Consider the following 24,921-nt stretch of genomic DNA (forward strand, 5'->3'; position numbering starts at 1 on the left):
TATATTAGTCCAAATTCATCACTTCTGCCCACTGATTTTAATGAAGTTATGCCAGGGACAAAATAGAGGCATTGTCTGTAAAAATGCAAACTTAAAAAGTATCTTAATATATGTTCTGAGTTTTGTTCTGTTTGTCTGTATTTTAAGTATTTTTCTGGCGAATCATACAGGTAAGTACCCGATCCTTCCATGATCTAATATTTTGACTTTATTTGAATGGCTCATCCATAAAACATCAACATGCCAAGTAATTTCAGTTGTTTTGATTTTTAAGCACAATATGCTATATTTTAAATTATTTTTAAAACAGTTAAATGTTTTATTGTAATTAAACTGTAGCTACAATGTATCACCATTTACTAAAAATTCCCGCTCTGATTCAGAATCTCATCCAGTCTAGCTACCAGTAAAAATGATTGACTGTGGAAGGGCTCTGGAGAAAAAAGGGTTATATTTAAGTGAGTTTAACGATTGCAAACGTTACCTGACCAGCAATACTAGAGTCAGAAATTGTTTATATATCTACAGAGTATGTACAGCTGGGTAGCAATAACAAAAGCTTACCCATGCTTCTCTGTCTTACTCATTTCCTAGGGGTGAGAGTGTAGGTTCCTGGCTGTTCTTTCAAGGCTGACAATACACTGCTAATTGAAATGGTTCTGTGATGTGTGGACCTGGACTGAGGCAACTAACTTCAAACAGCCATGTTAGTGATCTACTCTCTGCTGGATTGAAACCAATTAAAAGATACATATTGAATCCCCTATTCCTGAGCCATCCACTTCCCTGATGCAGAATATTTTGTGAAATGTCCATGCTTCAAGAATTACAGTATTTTGATTGATACTTTTAGCATATGAAGATGGACTTGTGATTCAGAGACTGGACTAAGACTTGAGATCTGAATTTAATTCCCAGTTCTGCCACAGACTGCCCACATGACTTTAACAGGTCATTCAATCTCTCTGTGCCTTCATTCTCCATCTGTAAAATGGGGATGATAATTTATTTCCCCTAATCTTTGCCAATTTTTCTATTTCACTTCAGGGCAGGGACTTTAGTATTTTAAGTGTTTGTATATAGAAATAAATATATTTTAAAAGTTGAAAAATAAACACACATGATTTGGCTTAGATTTTATACTTTCTAAATGTAACCAGTATAGACACAATTTCATCTGCCAGCTCTTTAGGATTAAGCTCTTGTCCAAACTGTTAAGTTCTTGTGCAAATGAAAAAGATTTTGCAGATGAAATGCATCCTGTATTGGTTGCATTTTGAAGCATAAAACACAAGTCAAGATACATATGACTTTATTTACTTGCTTTTCAACTTTTAAAATGTGACTATTTGCATGAATTACTCACAAGCAACTGGTTTGCTTGCTTGCTTGCTTACTTGCTTGGGCCCTGTTTGTATCCAGGGTTTTATACAGATCCATCTGTAATGAGAAAATATTTGGCTTCCACAAATAGTTATTGAGAATTTTATTTAATTTTATCAAGTATTTTGATACTTTACATTTACCTAGGCCCTGATCCAAAGCCCATTGATGAAGAATTTAAATTTCATCTAGAATCATTTCAGACATAAAATAGCCAAAGGAGTAAATTCGATAAAACCAGTTTCAGATATGATTATACTCATTTAGAAATCTGTACTGAGCCCAGGGTGCAGCTGTTAAAAAGCTGTTAATCAAATAATGTCATCATTTTGGTGGAGAAACAAAACCCAAGAACTGTTGAGTATATAAATATCATAAAATCTGTAGTCTATTACAGCCGCATAGGTCCCCTGGCATTGCTAACACAGTGCTGTTTTATTATAGAAAATGAATTAATGAAATGCTCTTGCTGACAGCATGTAAGATGCTAAAAATCATATATCCAAGCTGCCTGAGTGACTGTTTCCTCTTTTGTCACTCCAAAGTGACTGAAGTCAGACAGCAAGGACAAACAGTTTCTACTAGAATCAAGATAAGGGTGCAACCTCCTCATTTCAGCAACTCCTTCTCTGGAATGTCCCTCTGTGTCTGTTTTCAAGGATTAGAGCTAGAGCCAGCAAATTGTTGCATCCTGCATCCCTGTGCCTATGCAGAGCCCCTCTGAAGACAGGCAGGACAGATCCATTTGCAAGATCTACCTCATACTGTTCAAGAACTTTCTGCATGGGTCAGTTTGAGAGAACTGTTTAATCCTTTTGAGAGAAACCAGGCAGGGGAGATAATATTGTTTATTGGACCAACTTCTGTTGGTGAGAGAGACAAGCATTCAGGCTCCACAGCTCAAAAGCTTTTCTCTTTCACCAACAGAAGTTGGTCCAATAAAAGATATTACCTCCCTCATCTTGTCCCTTTCATATTCTGGGACCAACACAGCTATAACAACACTTCAATCATTTTAGCTTTTTCCACTTGTTCTTCCTTCTTAGCTCTCCTCTTCCTCCTTCCATATACAGGCACTTTTAGTTTCACATTATTCTCTCTGGATCATTGGACCCACTCTAGTTTTCATTATTATAAAAACTTGGTAAAGGGTTGAGATATATTGTCCTGGGTGACACACACATCATTTAAAAAAAAATAAAACAAATCTTTTCCCCTATCTAGGTATCTCTATCACCATAGGAGTTGATTGCCTCAAGTATTTAAAAGTAGAAATTACAAAAAATGAAATAATTCTTTCCAGATTGTAGGAGAAATAACTTGATCTATCTAGGGTTTGTGGAGTGGGGGCGGTGAAAGAGAACAAAATTCACCATCTCCGTTAGCATTCATTTACAACTTGATTGGACATTTCAACAAAGAAACTAACTCTTGAATGCAGACTCTGGTACAGGTCCTCCACTGCCTTGCACCTTATGCTATCAAACTGGATTTAAATGCTCCCATTCTGATTTGGCAATGTGTTACCTGCACTTTGCATGGGTATAAACAACTGTACAAAGTAGTGGAGAAACAGGTCTTTTGTCTCCCTACCCCTAGAAGTCTCCCATGCTTAAAAGTGATCCCTCCAGGAAAGGCATGAGCAATACTATCAGGCCACCAGGAGGATGCTTACACTGCTGCTGTATGTGGTCTCCTGATAATAAATACAGGATGTTAGGCAGCAATTTTCAAAGCCACTTAGGGGATTTGGATGACTAATTTTCATAGGAAATTAGTATCCTTCCTCTAGTCACCTCTGAAACTTCCACCATTAGCCTCCACAAAACACCATCTTTTCTTTTTTAAATAAGATTCTTTCCTGACAAAAGAATTGCAGTGCTGAAAGCTTGGAAGTTGTCTCACATTTTGCTTCAAGCTAAAAATATGAAAAGTTGATCTTCTTTGATACTTATTTACAAATGTGCTGACAACTGAAAAATAGTAGAGGGCTATGAGGTTTACAGTGAAATAGCTCAGGGATTTCCATGGAAAATCCCATGAGATAATCTAGATTCCATAAGATCCCATTCTGAACCCCACAAGCTCTTACTACTTTAATTCAGGGCAGCATCAACCACTCCAATCATGCACTAATCTCCCAAGGCTGGGGAGCTGGGTTCAATTTCAAGGCCATTGTGAAACACAAATGTAATTACAATAGTAATTTCTACCTAATATCCAATGGACATCCACCCAGATCCCCAAAGCAGGATCCATTTTGGTATTATTCCAGGACGTGCCCAGAATTACAACAGCTAGTGTGCAGGCAGTCACTTGCGTGGGCAGAGCTGGTTTGGGGGAGGGGATCAAGAGAGACCCCTGGGAAGAGGATGTGAGAAAGAACCACATAGCCACGTCACTTAATGCACCACTGGAAAGAGATGGAGCAACATGATGATGAGGGCAGTATAAGAACCTGAATAAAAAGGCTGGGTACAGCACCTGCCTGCCCTGTGCATTGACTTTCTGAGCTTGAGATTGGGGATGAGTAGCTCTTTCCCCAAATGATCTGAATGCCGCGGGGAGGCTGGGTCTGAGAGTGCTTGGTAGGGGTGGGGATGGGGATGATCTCTCCTGGGCTCTTTATCCTTTTCCAGAGAAAATCTGGCCTGGGGCAGAGAAGCCTTGAAAGATTTCCCCCAGAGAGCGCCAGCACAGGCATGCAAAATGTTTACAAACTAAACCCAGGCCCGTTTTTCCACAGACCCCAGGCCTCCCTGGAATTTGCCGGGGGGGGTGGAAATGGGGCGAGCCTGCTGCCCCTGCCTCCTTGGCGGGGGGGGGGGGGGGAGGAAGGAAGGCGGCTCCTTTAAGGCCGGAGCTGCCGCTGCACTCACGCAGCAGTAGCAGCGGCTGAGGCGCGCGAGGAGCGGCCGCCAGGGCGAAGCCTCCTCTTGTTTCGCTGTCTGCGATGCTGCTGCCAGATGTTCCCGTAGTCTGCAGCCTGCTCGTCCTGCAGCCTCAGCTGCTCCCATCCTAGCTGCCGGGGGAGCGAGGCGGCCTCCCAGGAGCGGGCACAGCAGCCTCCCGCCTGCTGGCCTAGGACTGGGCAGCCGGTCTGAAGGGCTCCGGACCGAAGGGCGCCTCTCCGGCACGGTGACCCGCGCGCGCCCCTGGGGCGCAGCTGCTGGCGGCCCCCGCGGCCTCTCCCATGCCTCGCTCCGCGCGCGCTCTGCCCCGGGGGCCGGGGCTCCGCACCATGTCCCGCAGGTAATGCCGGGGAGGGAGGCCAACCCCGGTGCCGTCTATGTGTGTGTGGATGCGCCCCCCTCCCCTGCGCGCTGCGCGCAGCGTCCCAGCTCCTCCACCATGTCCCTGGCGTTCTGTGGCAATGAGAATAACTCGGCCGCCTACAACGTGGAGAAAGGGGTGCTCAACAACGGCTGCTTTGTGGACGCGCTCAACGTGGTGCCGCACGTCTTCCTGCTCTTCATCACCTTCCCTATCCTCTTCATAGGTGAGTGCGGCTGCACGGCCCGTCTGGTGTGCGCGGGGGAGTGGGGGGGATATTTATGATTTTCTCGCCGGTACCCTAGCTCTGCAGCCCGCCTAGTCTGCTCCATATCTCCAGGCAGGGAGCCTTTGCGCTCTTGTTTGCTTCAGCCATAGCATCTGCCTCTTCACCTTGCACCTTGCCTTTCTGGATGGATCCACCCGCTGCAGTGTGCCTCGGGGCATTCCCCGGGAGCCCACCGCTCGCTCCTGAGTTACAAAGCGCTAGCCTGGGGCCTGATCCGCTGGCACATGGGTCAGGGGCAAAGATCGCGACTGGATGCATTTGATGGAGGAGGCTGACATTGTTTCCAGTCGCCTCTGAGCGGGTGGTTTGCAGTCGCTCATTCCAGACTGGCAGGAGAAGGAGAGAGCGAGTTTCTTGATGGGAAGATGCTACACACACTGTTTTCAGAAGCACTCCGCCTAAGGGCTCCTACTGAAATCAAAGGTAGCATGTCCATTACTTCAGAAGGTGTAGGGCTTGGGTCTTGCTGAGCTTTTCTGAAAATCCTGTATCACTTGAGTTTATTCAGCATGTTCACTCAAGCTACTAATGTTAACACAGTTTAATTGACAGAAAAGGACACTCTTAAATGTTCGTTAAGGACAGCTTAATGAATTAGCCATATTCTACCAATGCATCAGAGACTCCTGAGGTGCCACAGTATAAACAGTGTAAATAATCAAGCTGTCTGTACCAATATAATCATTTGTTGCCTCTGGACTAAACTGTTTAAACACTAATAGACAGCTAAAATGTTAAATGTTTAAAGTAATACTGACTAGATGCATGCTTCAGGATGACCTATCAATCAAGCTATCATTTCCCTCAACTATTATAATCTTATTATTTTATGTTAATTAGTAAGAGTGAATGCTTCCATTAACACATGTAGCTCAGATTTGCCTGTGATAAGGGGACTTTGGAAAATCATATGGACTACAAGAACTGGCTTCCTTTATGCAGGCAAAACTCCTCTTGAAGTCCATTAAGTTAGTGGAAGTTTTCCCTGTGTACAGGTTGAGTAGAAACTGCATAAGGACTTCAGAAATTTGCCCTATGAGCTTTGCAAGCTGAGGAAATAACAGAACAAGTTTACTGCTAAAATCAGAAAGTTACTGTTTTGGAGCAAGTTGATTTGATATTGTCAAATAATACAGCCACTTACTGAAACTTAAGCTTTATTAGCATGAATTCACTACCAGACATTATATTGAGGCTACCAGTAGGTGGCCTAGTGGTTTAATACACTTTGTTACTGAAACTAGGAGTTCCAATTCTGCATAAATTTATAAGTTACAGGAGTCAGTCTAGTTCCTGGGGAATGTTTGTCCACAACACAAAACCACAACGTAATGTGTCAAAATGAGTGTCCTTTGCTCACGAAAGCTCAAAGCAGTCATTTGAGGAGCTGTTAAGCACAAATCTGGGCAGCATCAATGCCATGCTATGCTCTTGTATTTAACTTTCTTAAGAACTAAATATTGCTGCTTTAATTTTTAAAATTAAGCAATGGTATTTGTGAGCAAAGATTCCTGTCAAAAAAAAAAAGAATTACTTTGTGAAATTTTTGCTTTTTTTCTAAGTTATATTGATAAAATTAATTGCACAGGATTTTATTATAGTAAAAATACTGGAATTTTTTAAAAGTTTGGTTATAAATATTGTTTGAGATTATTTGGAATCACGTTATTAAATTTACTGGAAGATTGTTATATATTCTGTGTGCTTTTTGGCTTATATTCCATAATAAAGTTGTTACATGGTCTCCAATCTTGCAACTGCTTAAATATATGCATAAATTTACATGCATGAGTAGTCTTATTGATTTGAGTGGGTTGATTCATTTGAATAAAGTTATAAACATGCAAGTGTTTATAGGATGAGGCTCTAAATGTGTCACTGTTTCTTTCTCTTTATACTTGGGCCCTATGCTGTACTTTTTTCACAACTAAAACACCCACTGTAGGTCTCGGAAGTGTTTAGTGCACCAGGAATGTAAGATCAGTCCCAATGTCACATTTTTACAGTGTAGTTACACAGTGAGAGTCCTCACTTGTAACATTTTCCAACTCAGTTATTGCTTTTAAATATGAAAGAGAGAAAAGAGGTCAACATTTTTAGTTTAGAACATTTTCTCGTGTGGGGTTATGGTTGCGCATGAAAATTCTCATGATGATTCTGCTTTTACATTTAGGATGGGGAAGTCAGAGTTCCAAAGTTCATATACATCATAGCACTTGGCTTCATTTTCCCGGCCACAATTTACGTTGGATCTTGACTTTCATCCTTTTGTTTGTGCTGGTGTGTGAAATAGCAGAGGGCATAGTGTCAGATGGGTAAGTGGATGCATAGTTCTTCTTGATAACACCAACTATTTTTGAAGGGTTTCTATGTAAGTACTACTCCCCTGTCTAAATTTTCATCTAAGCCATTTGGCTTGTTATAAACATGTAATCTTTGTTCATGGTGATTAACCTACGGACTTTGTATCAGAAATTCCATAGACCTTGCCAAGTATGTGCACACACAAAAATGGCCTGCCCCTGAATCATTTTTAGTTAAATTTAATGACACTATCATTCCAAAGGATAATCTTAGCTATATCCTGACAATTCAAGCAGATGGTGATGTTTTAATGAAACATCTAAGGACCTGATCCCACAGTCCTTGCTCAGACAAAACTCCCATGTACAGGATTAGATCAGAAATATTCCTCCGTGAGCCAAGTTCTGCTTGCCTTCCTCAAAGGCTCATTGGACCTGATTCCCTTCTCACACATGTTTTACACTGGAGTAACTCCATTGACCTCCACAGGGTAACTACTGATTTGCCACCAGTGTGTGAGAGAAAAGAATCAAACCTATTGCCTTCTTGCGTTGAGTGGAGCTACTCATATTACTATGATGGGACCAAATCCTGTTTACTAAAGTTGAAATATAAACACAGTGAAACATAAACTGGTTCTGTTCAAGTTGAAATCAATGTGTGTTTGACTTTATCCATTCATTGGGAACAAGGTTAGGAGTAGACAAATATACTAGCATATATATTCTTATTTAATTCTACCAGTCCTTTACCTGTGACCTGAAATTTGGCATAAGAGTTTATGTAATAAACATATGTAATAAAATATGAGAGAAATTTTCTGAATAAAGCAGGTCATATGAATCCCAAGAGTACTTTATGATACCACTAGTTATTTTGTTTTCTTTACCCTAAGAGGCAGAGAGTATATATGTATAAACATCATGGATTGCATAGCAGTAACCCTAGTTTAATGGAATTATATCTCTCTGTATCAGTTTTGCCCATTTTTATTATTATTTTATTATATATGTTGTCTCCTCTTAAGTATACATTAAATAGGAAATCCCTCAGCACCCAAAAGACATTTTAGAGCTTTTCTAATACTGATTTTAGTTTTTAATTATAAGGATGTGGGGACTTGAAGCAGAATATTGCCCTCTTTAAGGTTATTCTTAAACTGGCCCAGAACACTGCTATTGAATAATAAGTGCATCCTTATGAGAGTCAAAGTTCCTAGCTATACTGGAGGACTGCCAGCCCACAATCATGTCTCTGGAGCACTCGGCAGCTTAGCAAGTTGTTCTGTGAATAAAAACAGATTTTGTTCCTGTAGCGAAGAGACTCATCATCTTCCTAAAATCAAAACAAATCTTGCTGTTAAAAGCCCTCTTGATAGTAGTCGGGCTTTGACAACCAGCAATAGACCCGTGCTACTGTGTTGTAAAAATGGCTTAGTGATATGCTTATATAGTAGAATTCCTGTAGCTTGCTTCTGTTTGTGAGTTATAGCAAAATACCTCCTACTCCCTACAGCATTATCTACTAAAACATGGAATGACAGAAGAACGCTGTGGAAATCTGTGTAAAAATATGTGATCCCTAAAATATTGGCTTCTCACTGTTGGAATTCTATCTGTTGTATAAAAATCTGCCCTTATTTATAAATTTAGTGACACTAAGGTATCCACATATAAGTCTTCCTGTAACCAATAGTGGTTACTTGTAATTAATCAAAGCATTTAGGGCAAAGGTTGCACATGTGACTTCACTTATGTCAATGTGTGGGGGTTTCCCCCGATTATCCCTTTGAGGGCAGGATTTGCGTTCCCCATGCGCAGACCCAAGGAATGAGCAGTGGTTCAACCCCCAAGCCCTGAGTAATCTCTTGGAGGACAGATCCTTTGCGCACTCAGCTCCAGCGACTTCTGTAATGCTTTCAGCTCTCTGACAGTGCAGCTCTTTCCACCCCACCCCTACCCCAAATACATACCCTCCACTGCCTCTCGATTCCCTATATAAGGGAGGGGCAGAGGAAGCCAGAGAAACATTCATTCTCAACTGGCTTTTCCATTAGGCTGGGGGACGAAGGTATACATTCTCCTGACTCTCCCACTCCTGGATTGTTCACAGACTTCTCACCCTGCATGTCCCCACCCTCACTTTGAGTGGCTCAGAAACGAGCCAGGCTGAATTGTAGCCTTTGCTTTCTGGGGAGCAGAGGGGCTGCTTTGTCCTTACTACCTTATGGGGAAAAGAGAAAATTGGGTTATAGCTCATAGATTCATAGACTCTAGGACTGGAAGAGACCTCGAGAGGTCATCGAGTCCAGTCCCCTGCCCTCATGGCAGGACCAAATACTGTCTAGACCATCCCTGATAGACATTTATCTAACCTACTCTTAAATATCTCCAGAGATGGAGATTCCACAACCTCCCTAGGCAATTTTCTTCCAGTGTTTAACTACCCTGACAGTTAGGAACTTTTTCCTAATGTCCATCCTAAATCTCCCTTGCTGCAGTTTAAGCCCATTGCTTCTTGTTCTATCATTGGAGGCTAAGGTGAACAAGTTTTCTCCGTCCCTCATACAACTATCTGCCAGCCGGCAGAAATGGCTGACCAGGCATTGAAGAGTAAACTGCACCCTCGGTTCAATTCTGCCTTACCTGCAATGCAGGACTGTGTCTTCAAGGCATATTGTAATTCCCTGATTATTTGGGTGGGCTGATTTGTTTGATTGTTGATTTTAATTGTTGAAAATGGAATGAGGTAGAATTTGTACAATTTCACTGTACACACACAACCTGACACAAAATATTTCTATAGATGATCACTGAAATTTTCTGATAAGCAAAGTAAGAAAAATGCTGCTTGAGAACTTTTTAAAGTTTGGGGATTTAAGGATGTTTGCATTGTATATTTTGACATGATTTTTGACAATGTGTTTGAATGGTTATGAAGTTTTAACTTTTTGAATCTATTAAATAATTTTCTGACCTTCTTCCATAATTTCCCACAACTGTGAAAATTTAAATGGATAAAAAAAATAAATGTGTTAAGCCTATAATTTTGCACAATTGTGAAAATGTAAATGGTTAAAAATAAAAAATGTTTTAAACATTTTAATTATCTGTCAATTATTAAAGAAGACTCAAATTCTGCCAAGTCTAATGGTAAGTAACAAGAGAGGTGAATAACTGACAATTAAACCAGTGTATACTTAAATATGTGATTAAGCTTTGTTTAGGGTTGAGTGGCTGTGTATGTATGTGTATATATAATTTTTTATTTTTATTTTTAAGGGTTTCAGAATCCCGTCATTTGCACCTGTACATGCCAGCTGGTATGGCATTCTTGGCAGCCATCACATCTGTTGTTTACTACCATAACATCGAAACATCAAATTTTCCAAAGTTATTAATAGGTATGTTCCACAATACAGAAAGCTGTGGATGTGTGAATATGTTGCTCTTGTGTTATCTGTTAATTCTGTAACTAAGGTCTGACAGGTTCTGGCAGTAACTCCTCATACACTCATTCGGCTAGGTTTTTGCTTGCTTATCAGATAAAATTAAGCTATGTTTTGTTCTACTGGTTCCCATTATCAAACTTCAGTTTAAATGATATATGCTATTTTTATGCAACCTAAGCTTTCCAACACATTCAACTTCTGTGAGGTGCATAGTGTTGACTCTGTGGAATTTTCTCGGATGAATTGGGCCATGTGTTTTTTTACCTTAGATAGTAGAAGAGAATTGCAGTTGTTACAGATGTAGTCTCAAAAGCCCAGGTGCTAGCTAAACCAGCTTACTTAGTGTAATGTGTAATATAAAACTAATATATAAAACTGTAAAGCATCTAAAAGTGTTTTAAACAATATAAAAGTGGGTGCAGCCTGAAATGTGGGAGGAATCAGGGGAAATTGGTTCTGACAACGACCTTCAGAATTTTAACCTCTCTGTGCCTCAGTTTCCTTGTCAGTAAAATTCTCCTTTGTAAACTGCTTTCAGATCTTTTGAAGAGGAAGTATTGTATAAGGCCCAAGTGTTACAGTAATAGTGTATCTTACTGTGAAAACAAGGGTACATGCAAAGTCTAAGTAGCTACAGAAAAGACACTACTGTAGGGTGCATTATATGAAGTATAGCAGTGGATTTCAAAGAAATCCCACTTGGAAAAGGTGTAGGTGTGATAAATTAATCTCAGACTACAAGAGGTTTGAAAGTGCTCACTACGTATTTACACATTTCCTGGCCCCCTGCTATGGCTGAAAGCACAGAAGTAGGAGTGCACTCCTACACAGTGTCCCAGCAAGGTCTCTGTGAGTTCTAATTCTTTACACTTTTTTCCACAACATGGTTTTCATGCTGAAGAGCTTGCATTTTGTGTATCTGATTACTATGATTGTGTTTTACAGGTATTTTTTTAATGCATTTTGCTTCTTCCATGCCAGGAACAGATGAGCTATTTCCACTGGAGTTAGTCTGTTATAATGCAAAAAAGTAGTAGGAGAAGGATTTCTTCTTCTTTAATAGAGATGTTAATATGAACTGTCTGGGGCTGTGAATTACCTTTTTTCTATATCATAGGAGGCAAATTGTCAATTGGTGACTTCTCATAAGTCTTGAAAATATTACAGAAAAAATTCATCTGAGATGGCACTTCCCCAGAATGCAGCTCAGTAGCTATCATTTCAGTTTTCATTTAATCTTAGCAAGTTCTTCTTTTATCGTGGCAGATTTTTTCTATCTAAAATTCCATTTCATTATAGCAGTGTTTCGGGGGTACTGAAAATCTGAGAGTCCCTTGTAATTTAAATAACACAGTTAGGTATCAGCTGCAAATCCTTGGAGTAGGTTTTTCCAACCAGGACTCTAATAGAAAGGTGCACTGTGAACTGACCGAAGAGCACATTCAGTGTTTCTTCATCATTAGAATAGCACTAAGGGAAGTAACGCACAACCACATGAAAAGAAGTGAAGCAACAGTCAGTTCAGCATTGAAACCCATGGAAAGGTTGATTTGCTGGTTAAAGTAAAGGCCAAAAACACAGACCAAGATTTTTTAGATGTGACTAGCAATTTTGGTTTCCTCAAAAATTTGGATGCCCAACTTGAAGTGCCGGAAAGGTGTCTAAGCACCCTCCCCTATGGAGGGGAAAAAAGAACATAAAAACAGCCATACTGGTCAGACCAGAGGTCCATCTAGCCCAGTATCCTGTTTTCCAACAGTGACCAGTGCCAGGGAATGAACACAATAGGTAATCATCAAGTGATCCATCCCTTGCCCATTTCCCAGCTTCTGGCAATACAGAGGCTAGGGATACCATCCTTAGCCCTTTTAAGGTATCTCAAGTTGGGCATCTAAAATTACTAGTTTCTTATTTTTTTAAAAGTGGCTTAAATATATAACATCCTCTGTTTCATTTATTTGTTTAGCCCTTTTGTGTACACAACCTGCAGTCAGGTCTTAGCAGTGGAGCCACATGACACTCATAAGCAGCACGTGGAGTAGGTTGTACTGTTCAGCATCACATTAAAATAGATTTTCTCCTACGTAAGCTCCATTGTTGTGGGAGGAGTCGGGTGACCAGACAGCAAGTGTGAAAAATTGGGATGGGGGTAGGGGTAATAGGACTCTATATAAGACAAAGCCCCAAATATAGGGACTGTCCCTATAAAATCGGGACATCTGGTCACCCTAGGGAGGAGGGAGGAAGAAAGAAATCTGTAAAAACTACCTAACTTTTTTTTTTAATGGTACCGGAGATCAGAGAGGAAAGCTGGAAGTACAGAGGATGGAGAGGGAAGTTTGTAGGAGTTAAGTGCTTTAAACTGCCATCTTGATCTTTTGCTAGCAATAACTCAAATCCATATCCCATTCATTTTTAAGCTTGATTCCCTATGTAATTCCATGGTAAGTTCTGCTTACAATGGGATGCAGTTGTGAGAGCCTCATTTATTACACCTGTTTTTCCATGGCCTTTGCAAAATGGTCAGATGATGCAATTTTGTCTTTTAAAAGTGTGTAAGGGGTGTTTGGGAGGAATGGTGGGTAATATCTAGTTAGTGTTCTAAAAGCTGAACATCTTGAAGGTCCCTGGCAGAAGTACAATTAAAGACACACACAAACCCAAAGGGGTGAGCAATAGTCTGGATGCCACAATGACATGGCGAAGCTCAATCCTCAGTGCTGCATGCTGGATCCTGCCGTCCTAATTAATGTCAGTGGGAAATTTTCAACAGTATGCACCTTGGGAGAAAATCCATAGACTGTCTGGAGCTCTGCCTTACTCTTAGTACTGTCCATCCGTGATGTCTAGAAAGAGCTCAGCAATCACTGCAATATTTTATTCAGTATCATCTTAAAAGGCTGAAATTATTTTCTTTCTGTTGGCCAAGCCAAGACCTGCACTAAATAAAGGTGTTTTTTCCAGAGCACCAGAAATGGATAGCAGCTAGTATAACGCTTTTGTTTATTTTAAATTATTCTGAAATTTAATCAAAGAACCTGCTTTTCTTCATCTCTGTCTAGCCTGAAGCACAGAGAGAGAGGCTAGTCAGAGATTGGTTCACAACTCCATGCACTGTGTTCCCTACATATATATGCCACAACAATCTTTCTCTGTATGATGGCTCTAGAATCTTTATTTGACAAACTGCCATTGAGACTTTTGAATGTAGGGCCTGTTCCTGCCCAAAGTTATCCAGTGATTTAGTGGGGTGAGTAAGGGAAATACATTTCAGAGGAGGTGCTCATGCAGGATCAGTGGAGATAGCAAGCCCAGGATGTCGCATTGTCTCAACATGTGCTTGCAGCTCTCCCACTTCCTTGAATGTTCTTCACACTACAGGATCAGGTCTTAAGTGTACAGTAGGCATAGTATTTTTGTTTGTTTGTTTTCTAAATCTGATTCCCATCTATTAGGGTCAAATCCTACTCAGTTGCATCTGTGCAAACTATTAAAGGCAGTGGGGCTTTACAGATGTGAACAAAGGCAGGATTTGGTCCAGAGCCTTTATTTCACTGATAATCATATTAAAATGTATATAATTAGAAACAGGCACTATTGCTTACCTGCCCTACAAATGTAGTCCACATAGTATGTAAAGCACAAACTCCTCTCGCTTCCTAAGGTTTGATTAATTGGTAAAGCAAACAACAGAGATAATAATATAAAAATGAGTTCAAATATTCTCCCCAGGCTGGCTGCCCTAGGTTTCCTCTCCCAGGACTGCTGGGCCCACACTCTAGATAATCTCTCTACATCCCTTAGACCCATCTCAGGTAATGAGCCACCTGCTTTGGTGAGTCAGCAGATCCCATTTCCCTTTTTCCTGTCAGGCTAGACATCTGCTAGCAAGATGGGGTGTTTCACGCAAGCACTGCCAGCTGGTTACAGTGATAGAAGAAATTCAGTCACAGTGATTTTTTTTTCATATTGTATAATGCAGTGTTTAATAATGCAGCACTGTTTCCACATTCCCTCTGTTAAATCACTGAGAATGTAGTGCAGCTAGTTAGCCATTTTATACATAATCCCATCCCCAAAGGGATCTTACATTGTGGTTTTGTGCAGTACCTAGCACACAGTTCCCATGGGAGGCATCTGGAAATACTTGACTAGTAATAATCATCATAATTAATAAAGCATTGAAGCTTTGGTTTTCAAAGGAGCCTAAGGGAGTTAGGTACCCAGTTATAATTGATAGTCAAGAGGCTTTTTTGAAAATTGGATTCTAAACAGTTAATAGACCAAAAGATAATCAAATTGCTAGATCACTTTCCTGTCAAGTGATGCGGGGGGGGGGGGGAGGTTGGGGTTTTTTTGCTATCACTACTGCATCCTATTGAGATAGTTGAAGAAATGAATTTGTGCAGATGAGTATACAGAGAGGAGATCTTTAAAAATTTATCATTGGCAGATCTTAGACGGTTGTCCTACTTTCAGTTTTAATTATAACAGCATAGGTTGACAGAGTGAGGCTAGATAATAATGACGATTTTATGCAGATGAGCACATAAAGAGGAGATGTTTGAAATTATTGATTTACTTAAGTATCAAACTCCTACATTGCAACATGGATATGAAGTAATATATCTTTACAGTCCTTAGTGTGAACAAATTATTTGGGAACCAGGTAAAAAAAATTAAGCTTATGATAAGTTTTAGAATGGGTGTACCGGAAAAGTAACTGAAAGAAGTATCTTTCACTGATAAATTTACCAAACCAATCTAATTTAATCCCTTGTGAAATAAATAAAGCCCCAGTTCTGCATTAGGATCCCCATGAATGGACCTTTATACCCGTGCAGAGTCCCCTAAATTTGCAAATAGTTCCTAGAGGAACTGGGTTTTATAGAGCTTGATCCAAAGTCTACTGAAATCTATAGAAAAACTGATGTTGCCAGTAGGAATATAAGGTCCATAGGAAACTAATCAGGCCAAATTTGGTTGCTGTCTAAATTGTGTTGCAGAATGGGAACACAATAGGGATACAGCTTTAATAGCACAAATTGGAGTGCCACATTCATAAATGTATTCTGTCTTGTTTTGAAAAATATTAGGTATGTTATTTGTAAATTGAAAAGCCTTTCTTTCTTTTCTCAGTATTATAGACTACATAACAGAATTGTAGTATCTGATCATTATGTTTAACAGCTACAAAAACACATATTTGTCTTTACAGATTTAAAAATCAGGCTTAAAGATAGGGATAAGACTTGGATGGCATTTGGAGTTTTCCAGGTAGGGAGCATTAAGTTGGGAAGGAATGGGGGAAAGTATTTTATTAATAGAGTACTAGTTCACTTGTATTCATAGAAGGGCTGATTCACTGTCCCTGACAGTAATCTGGTTCACTAATTACTATCGCTACTTGGCTGTTACTCATAATTTATTCTCTCAGAATTAGATTATTGTCTTGTAAAATGGAACATCCTTCCTATTTCCCTTAAACAATGCACAGGACTTGTCTCTAAACAGACACTGTGCATTTCATTAATCCCTGCTTACTTCAATGCCTGGTTTTGCAGATCTCATGGGCATGTTGCTCTCACGCAACTCCCTGTAACTCAGCAGCAGGAATTTTGGGCATTCAGCAAATGGATGAACCAACAGACGAAGATGTGAGAAAATGTGAACAAAGAAGAAATGAGTTTAGAAAGAGGAAGAATAAAGAGAAAAGATGGTCTTGTGGTTAAGGCGCTGGACTGGGTTCAGTTCCCAGCTCTGCTACAGATTTCCTGTGTGATCTTAAGCAAGTAATTTCATCTCTCTGGGTATGTCTACACTGCAATTAAAAACCCACTGCTGGCCCGTGCCAGATGACTCAGGCTCACAAGGCTTGGGCTCAGGGGCTGTTTAACTGCAGTGTAGATATTCAGGCTCATGCTGGAGCCCAGGCTGTGGGACCCTGTGAAGGGGCACGGGGTTCCAGAGCTCAGGCTGCAGCCTAAGCCCAAATGTCTACCCTGCAGTTAAATAGCCCCTGAGCCTGAGCCCCATGAGCCCAAGTCAGTTGGCACAGACCAGCCACGGGTGTCTAATTGCAGTGTAGACATACCCTCTGCCTTATTTCCCCACATATAAAATGGGGATCATTAACACTCTTTCTCCCACTCTCTGTGTCTTGTCTATTTAGATTGCAAGTTCTTAGTGGCAGCGACTGTTTCTTACCATGTGTTTGTACAACCTATTATCTCAGGATGTTAGGGTTAGAACCTTCTAAGACTACACAGCTGACCTACTCAGGTAAAATACAAGCTTTTTACTTGGCAAGAAGCAAGCTTTGTAAAATGAATCCTGTAATTAGGAAAATTGGTCAGATAGACTTGTACTTTAATTCCCAAAAGAAGAATGGCCTTGTTTGCTGATACCAGATACTTTAAATTAATATTTCTATAATTTTTTTAAAAGGAGTGCCCACAGTTGATGATTTATATAACACTCTACAGTTATATAATGCTTTTAAAATATTGAGTAAGTTACATTCTCAGCCCCAAAGGGATTACAATGTGAGATAAATTAGACAAAAAAAGAGGGAGCAGATGAAGCGAGGAAGTGAAGAGTAGAACAAGGTAGGAAGTATTGCAGAAAGAAGTGGATTTGAAAGAGGAAAGACAGGGACACATGGCAGACAAGGAGTAGGAGATTTTCCAAGTGTAGAGATCAACTTGAAAGAGATAAGCAGGTGGGAGTGAGTGGAGGGATCATTAAAGAGAGAGAATTGAACCAAGAGGAAGAGTAGCCAGAAAGAGCAGCAGAGATGGAGGCAAGGGTGAGATTATACGCAGAGCCCTGAAGTTGAGCAAGAGACTGAACTTGATTCAGTAAGAGTTGGGAAGCCAGTGTGGGGCTTCAGGGAAAGGGTTATCTGATCCTATAAACAAGAGAAACACATGGCCCTCCCATCCCATTCTGCCCTGAGTTTCACTAGTTACCAAAGGCTAGTCCTGAAGATCTGACCATATATGGGCTTTTTTCTTACAATTTGTCCTGTTCCTATTACAGGAAGATCAGGTTTCCCTGACAGCAGTCATTCGCTTGTAATAGCTATTCGTTAATCTTTGATAATTAATTGTAGCCCATGGAAGTTCTGTCTTGATGAAATGCCATGCTTCCATTGTCTTGTAGCATTAATTTAAACACTAAAGGTGCCACAATGGGGACTCCTATAGTGTTACAGCTGCTCCCATTGAAATATATGGGTGTTTTGTCATTTACTTCAGTGAAAGTGGGATTGCAGATCATGGGCCAGATCTCACCACCAGGTTGTGTTAATGCAGAGGACTCTCCAAACATAGATCTCACTCCTCCACAGAAAATGTGATCAGATGGACCTGAGTCTCCATCCTTCTTTCATTTCTGTGATATCTAAGAGTGCCTTGTCTTCCTGTGGATTGGTTAAGTTTTACATGGATCCTCTTGGGACCATCCAGCTTTAAGTAAACCTCACAGTTGATTCTCCCTGGGGTGGTGACAAACCAGCCTTGTAAGAGGAGAATTGGAGAAAATGCTGCAAACAGATACTCTCAACATTTCCCTCCCCATACTGTTCTACTGTCAGAGTGAACAATCCAATCTGATATTATTAAATACGTAAAACCAAATTTGGGGTCAACTCCCGGCTCATCCTACTCAGTTAATGATTAGATAATTGACACTAGTGAGACTACTTCCATAGGAGCTGTCTCATGATATGGTGAATGACATGAAATAAACTCCAGATTGGGGTTTCAATGTCACCAGAGCCCCTTGGTGGAATGATTTGTCTATAGATGGCTGCCATCTGAGTACACTTGAATAGAAAATGCTCTGTGAAAATCAATACTCTACAAAAGTTATGATTTCCTACTTCAGCGCCATTCTCTTTTTATTTGCTTGTGTATTCTATGTTGTGTGAAATTTGTATAGTACATACTCACCGAGGAAAGCAGCAATTTTAGGGTGAAATTTTGCTCTCAGGTCTGTTTGGTGGCTTTTATCTTTAACATCAAGTAGAGTTCTGCACAGGTAAGGAAAGCAGAATATCTAGGTCAACATCCAGACCAAACTCTGTGGATTCCCCAGAATCCAAAAGCTTTGGAGTTGGAACCCTTGGCCTCCCCCACTGAAACAGCACCAGTCCCTTGGAGGGACTGATGTGGGCATAGGTTTACAAGCAGGTGGAAATTTCCACCAGAAGATCCTTCTGCAAGACTTTCCGTGGTCTCAATGTAATGGGAGCGGGATCAGACCCAAACTTCATCCTATTATTCACATTCTTGGAAACTGAATTGGTTGCATTGTCATTTTGACAGGAGAAAGAGCGCTGCCTAGTTTCGTGCATGCTTGTCATTTCCCTTCTGCGTAATCGTTTAACAAAGTCTTCTAGTTTTATCTAAAATAAGTTTTCCACAATCAATGTTGACTAATGTTTGTTGTATTTATTTATTTATTTATTGGCAGCCTTGCTGTTCTACTGGACCTTAGCTTTTATAACCAAAACTATCAAATTTGTAAAGTTCTGTGATAATGGGGTTGGATTTTCTCAGCTTCGATTTTGCCTCACGGGACTTCTGGTTATTCTATATGGAATGCTACTAGCTGTAGAAATTAATGTCATCAGGGTGAGGGTAAGTTAAATTTCCAGGTAATTCTAATTTCTGTTTCTTCCTTTTCTTTTATCTGGCTGCATAATGTAAAAAAAAAATAAAAAAAAATAAATCAGTCTGAAATAGAGACCTATTTGAAAACCAAACACCTGAGTAATGTAATTAAACCAAATTCATCTTTATTACCATCTCCTTTGACTCTACTGTATTGACAACTCAGAATGAATTTCATCCATTTTGTTTTTAAAAGATGTTTCTTATATGACTGACAACTTCAATCTTCAGAAATCATTAATCTTCATAAAGGGAAAGATACAGTGAAATGGATAGTCCGTTCTATCCGAAAACATAGTCAGTGACACCCACACAGAGTATCTGTTGTTTTCCTGTCTCTAAGAGCACACACAATGTGATTTTATTATTAATTATTATTATTATTATTACTTTATTATCATTGTGCTAGAGCAACTTTAGTCCTCTGATTATTTCCTCTTTGCTATGGCCACAATCAGAATCCCTATAAATAAATGGCTTTGGAGATTGCTCCATGAAATACAATCCAAAACGCCTTATCACTTCCCTCACCCAGTGCACACAGCGCTGAATTAAACTAGGCATTAGGGAAAAGTTGCCTGCTCATAGACATTCAAGAGAACATACAGTGTAGATCAGACTATGGGAAGTTAAATAATAATCTCACAATTGACAACTGACAGCTCATGGAATAATGAGACTCAGCTGTGATACCAACAGGACCTTGCTTTTAAATATGGTTCTTTTAATAAAATTTTGTAATCTAATGAGATTTAATTAGCTAGGAAATGTTGGGGCCACAAGGGAGACTACAAAATGAGCCACTGAAATGACCATTGCTTAGTGTTGTTTTTTTCAGTTTCATATTTCTTTAGAGTAAATAATTAAGATGTTACTTTTTACATGTGACTTGAACTAACTAATAATATAGCATATTCCAAGCTTTGAGGCATGAAGTGCCTCTCTTCTGACAACTAAGAATATGAATGATTGAAGGCAAACAGTTCAGAAGCAGAGATTGTACACAAGAGATTGTAGTTTTTAATCAAGATTGCATAGAATGTTCAGTTTGTCACTCTTATTGCTTTGTTGGAAAAAAATCCCTCCACAGCAGTCAGGAGTGAAAGTTATATTAAATGATCACTGGACAGAATCACCAGTAAAATCCTTATTAGAAATGGAAGTAGAAAGCAGGTAGTGAAAGGTCATTTTCCCTTTTTCCCAGACATGGCTATTTTCTGGGAAGAAAATAAATTGCAGCAACAAACTGAAATCAGGTTAAATAATGCTTATTTATAAATACAGAATTATTGTTGCTGAATGTGATGGAAGGAAGCTTCAGGCCACCAACTCTGTCATTTCAAGCCCTGAATGGAGCTGCTTAATAGATTTACCCGTCTGCATATATCTATGTTGTTAGAGAGAAGGGAAAAACCTGAAATACATGGACTAAATTCTCTTCTCACTTATACCCATTCAACCTTGTTGATTTTGCTGGGTTGCATGGGATTTAATTAAAAATAAAATTTTAATCAATATGGCTTTACATAATTAACTACAACACTACAGTATATTAAATTCCATGTTAATATATATTGTAGGAGCAAATGATGGGCCATGTCATGTCATCTTTGTCTGAGCAGAACTCCCTAGTAATAGTGATAGTACTACAGGATAGTCTTAAATATGGTATATTGTACAAGAACTTTGATCCTTGCAGCATGAAACATCGTAGTCTAGGGGCTTGATCTTTCTCCCATTTAAGTCAATGGAAATATTTGCTAGTGTCATGCGCAGTCTAATTTTAATGGTTCTCTATGAAAGTTTGCAGGAGATGAGGGTGTGTTGTACTGTGCAGTTTGCAGCACTGGACAGAAGAATCTTCAGTGTAGATTTTAACAAAATATTGTAAATATTCACTGAGCTTTAATATATTTCCCCAGTGGAGGATTAAATTCACAGGCAAAATATAATCTTTGTGTGGGCTTCCTTCAGGGCTTGAATCCTTTCTCCTTTTTAGGCTGGAATTTTCAAAGTAAGTTACAGAAATTAGGTGCCCAAATTTGACTGAAATTCAATAGGAGTTGGGAGCCTAATTTCATTAGTCTATTTGCAAATCTCAGCCACTCCTCCTAAACAATGACAAGCATTTCTATTATCTTAGTATCCCCTTCCACACAGATTTGTCTTTTTCTTTTCCATGCACTTGATGTGATTCTTGGTGGGATTTTTGGATTTCAGAGATATGTTTTCTTCAAAACCCCCAAAGAAGTTAAGCCACCCGAGGATCTTCAGGATCTTGGAGTTCGGTTCCTACAGCCCTTTGTGAATCTGCTGTCCAAAGGAACATACTGGTGGATGAATACATTCATCAAGACCGCCCATAAAAAGCCAATAGACTTGAAAGCCATAGGCAAGCTGCCTATCGCCATGAGAGCTCTGACAAATTACATTCGCCTTAATGAGGCTTTTGAAGCACAAAAGGTATGAGGGGGAAAAAAGGCGATTCAGATTATCTACAAATTTTGTGGTGTTTACACATTGCTTAAAATACCTCATTACTTTTTTGATAGTACACATTCATATAAAAATGTAAAGTGGAAACATGCTAGGTATTAAGAGCCTGGTTTGCATTAAATCAAGCATGCAGCTGAGTGCCTAATTTGCATGTGCACTTTTTGTGTTTACAGTGGTGGTTGTGCATGATTATGACCAGATGTGCATGTAAATTGCTATTTGAATGTGCAAATGTTTGGTTTGCAGGTACAATTATAGAAATGTAATTGTTTATACAACTGTGGATTATACTTTTGTGAGGATGGTTAATTTTTCTCTTAATAAGAACCTAAAATAAGTTTGACTAATCTTACAGGGACTTTATAGGCTAATTTTTATTGAGATCAGTGGGAGTTTTCCTGAGAGAGAATTCAGGATTGAGCCTGAAATGAACTAGCTTGGTGGTCTTCACATAAGACCACTACCTGCCCCTTATATGTATGTGTGCAGTGGTATAAGACGTAGTAAGGAGACTCCCTCCCCAGTTGTGTGCAGCCTGTTTAAGGACAAAGCAGCATTCCAGGCTTGAACTCAATGGAGAACAGGAACTGCTTCCTCCCTACTCCTTTGGCATTCAGTAAGGAGCAGAGAGGAGGAATACGCCAGCTCTGCCACTATCAAGCTAATTCACATCATGTAGCAGTGGGCAAACTGAGATGAATTATAACTCTGTAAGACAGAACATCTCTCATTGCTCCCTATAGAGCAATGCAACTTGTGCCAATCTCACGATAGACTATGTAAAATTTGCACAAATTCCCCCTGTATTTTTAGCACAAAATGGCTTTTAATGTAACACTACATTGCAGAACCATTGTGTTACTGTTCAACTCATAAGCCAAATCAGCATAAGTGGGTCTTGTTGCTTACCCATTCTTAGTCTTCCTGTTTAATCAGAAGAAAATTTCCCCTTCTCTTTGGTACAAGGCCAAGAGTACAGCTGCTTGAAAAATTTCCAGTGAAATGTTTTGCCATCAAATAAGTTTGTTCTGACAAAATTGAAACTTTGCGCAAAAGTATATCGCCTCCAACAAAATTGTTTTGGGAAAAAAATAATAATGAAGACTTCTATTTCAGCCTTCTCAGAAGGCTTCATTATTATTTTTTCTCCAAAACAAACTTTTTTTCAAAATGGAATGTTCCAATTTTATCATTTGTTTAGCAATTTATACTATAAATTTAAAAGTCTAAATTGAAATAAAATGATTTGATTTAAAAAATCATTTCTGGTCAAACTTCATTTCATGGGAAATTTTTTATACTTCATTCTGATTCAGAACAAAAATAAAACGTTAAATTTGTGGATTTTCCCATGAAACAAATTCTAGTTCCTGCGCAGCTCTAGCCCAGCTCTTACCAAATCAATATTATGAATATCTACTCTGAGGCTCATTTTTAAAATTTAAAATATCAATTGTATTTATATGTTGCAATGTTTATATACTCCCCCCCTTTTTTTTTTTAATGGGCAGAACAAAAGGTCTCCATATCCACAAGGATCCAAATCAATTTGGTGCGCTCTCTGCTGGGCATTTGGGAGACCACTTGTTCTCAGCAGCACTTTCCGTATTCTGGCTGACTTGCTTGGGTTTGCTGGTCCGCTCTGTATCTCTGGGATTGTTCACCATGTTGGAAAAGGAAACAACACCATCCGTCCACAGGTACTACCTAGAATATCTTAACGAAGAGCCTGATCCAAAAACTTCAATTAATTTTAGTAGGATTTCCATTGACTTCAGTGGGTTTTGGATCATGCCGTAAGTCAGGGGTAGGCGACCTATGGCACATGTGCCAAAGGCAGCATGCGAGCTGATTTTCAGTGGCACTCACACTGCCGGGGTCCTGGCCATCGGTCCAGGGGGCTCTCCATTTTAATTTTAAATGAAGCTTAAACATTTTAAAAACCTTTATTTACTTTACATTTAACAATAGTTTAGTTATATATTATAGACTTACAGAAAGACGTTCTGAAAACGTTAAAATGTGTTACTGACATGCAAAACCTTAAGTTAGAGTGAATAAATAAAGACTTGGCACACCACTTCTGAAAGGTTGCCAACCCCTGCCCTAAATGAACATATAGTGATTGGCCTCTGACACAAATGCTACTCCTGAAGTGTGTTTTGATTACTCATTTGGAATTGTTTGTTATTTATGATCATTATTTGTACACTTGTGGTGCCAAGAATGTACTAGGTGCTGTCCACACACATAAGAAGTCTAGGGCCCTAATTTAGGGTGACCAGATGTCCCGATTTTATAGGGACAGTCCTGATTTTTGGGTCTTTTTCTTATATAGGCTCCTATTACCCCACCCCCTGTCCTAATTTTTCACATTTGCTGACTGGTCACCCTACCCTAATTCAGGAAAACATCTTTATTCAAGACAGTGCTTAAACACATACAGAAGTCCTCTTGAAGGACTTAAATATATGCTTGAAATTAAGTATGTGATTAAGTGCTTTCTTGAACTGGAGCCTCGGTGCCTGCCTGAAGACCTTATACTCTGAAAAGAGAGAAGTTTATTTTAAGGATAGGGTCCATCTTTTAATTTCTGACAATGTCGGCTGTCTTAGAGGACTGAAGCAGCAGCAGGCTTTTATCATAAAAGTAAAGGACAAAGTGATTGAGCTATGACAAAGAGTTTCCATCAGAGTCTTGAGGGAGCTCATCTTTGAAAGGTCAACTATAAGAGACTTAGAGGATGTTATCCAAGGGAATACTATACAAGAAAAAAAAAAGACTTCATTCTTGATTATTCTCAGGAACAAAAGCACAGTGAGCATTTTCACACTATACTGCCAAGTCAGGTTGGTACCATTTTTAGGAAAGAATCATTATTTGTGCTATGCATGGATTTTCTTTTCTCTTTTTTCATATAACACTGTTTCCTGTAAGGGCCTGATCTAAATCCCATTGACTCCAAAGTACTTTGGATCAGGCCCTACACTAAATATTAAAGTTGTGACAAAGTTCCTCCTTTACCTTGGTGGGTCCTGCGCTTATTG

At 39.5% G+C, this 24,921-nt stretch overlaps 1 protein-coding gene across 7 annotated transcripts in view; it reads left to right on the forward strand.

Annotated features, from left to right (window-relative positions):
• The first annotated feature begins 4,575 nt into the window (after positions 1-4,575).
• Positions 4,576-24,921, forward strand: part of ABCC8 (ATP binding cassette subfamily C member 8) — a 141,912-nt gene continuing 121,566 nt past the window's right edge. For 5 of the 7 annotated variants that reach the window (XM_050955789.1, XM_050955790.1, XM_050955793.1 and 2 more), the window contains exons 1-6: positions 4,576-4,882; positions 7,119-7,260; positions 10,531-10,652; positions 19,179-19,345; positions 21,599-21,841; positions 23,386-23,574. In XM_050955789.1, coding sequence (XP_050811746.1) covers positions 4,639-4,882; positions 7,119-7,260; positions 10,531-10,652; positions 19,179-19,345; positions 21,599-21,841; positions 23,386-23,574 — 1,107 coding nt within the window. In that variant the 5' untranslated portion in view covers positions 4,576-4,638. Of the gene's footprint in view, positions 4,883-7,118; positions 7,261-10,530; positions 10,653-16,936; positions 16,983-19,178; positions 19,346-21,598; positions 21,842-23,385; positions 23,575-24,921 lie in introns of those variants that run through there. The other 2 variants (XM_050955794.1, XM_050955795.1) reach the window with 2 other exon arrangements.

Source organism: Gopherus flavomarginatus, chromosome 5 (genome assembly GCF_025201925.1).
Source record: "Gopherus flavomarginatus isolate rGopFla2 chromosome 5, rGopFla2.mat.asm, whole genome shotgun sequence".
In the NCBI taxonomy this organism is placed as follows: Eukaryota; Metazoa; Chordata; order Testudines; family Testudinidae; genus Gopherus; species Gopherus flavomarginatus.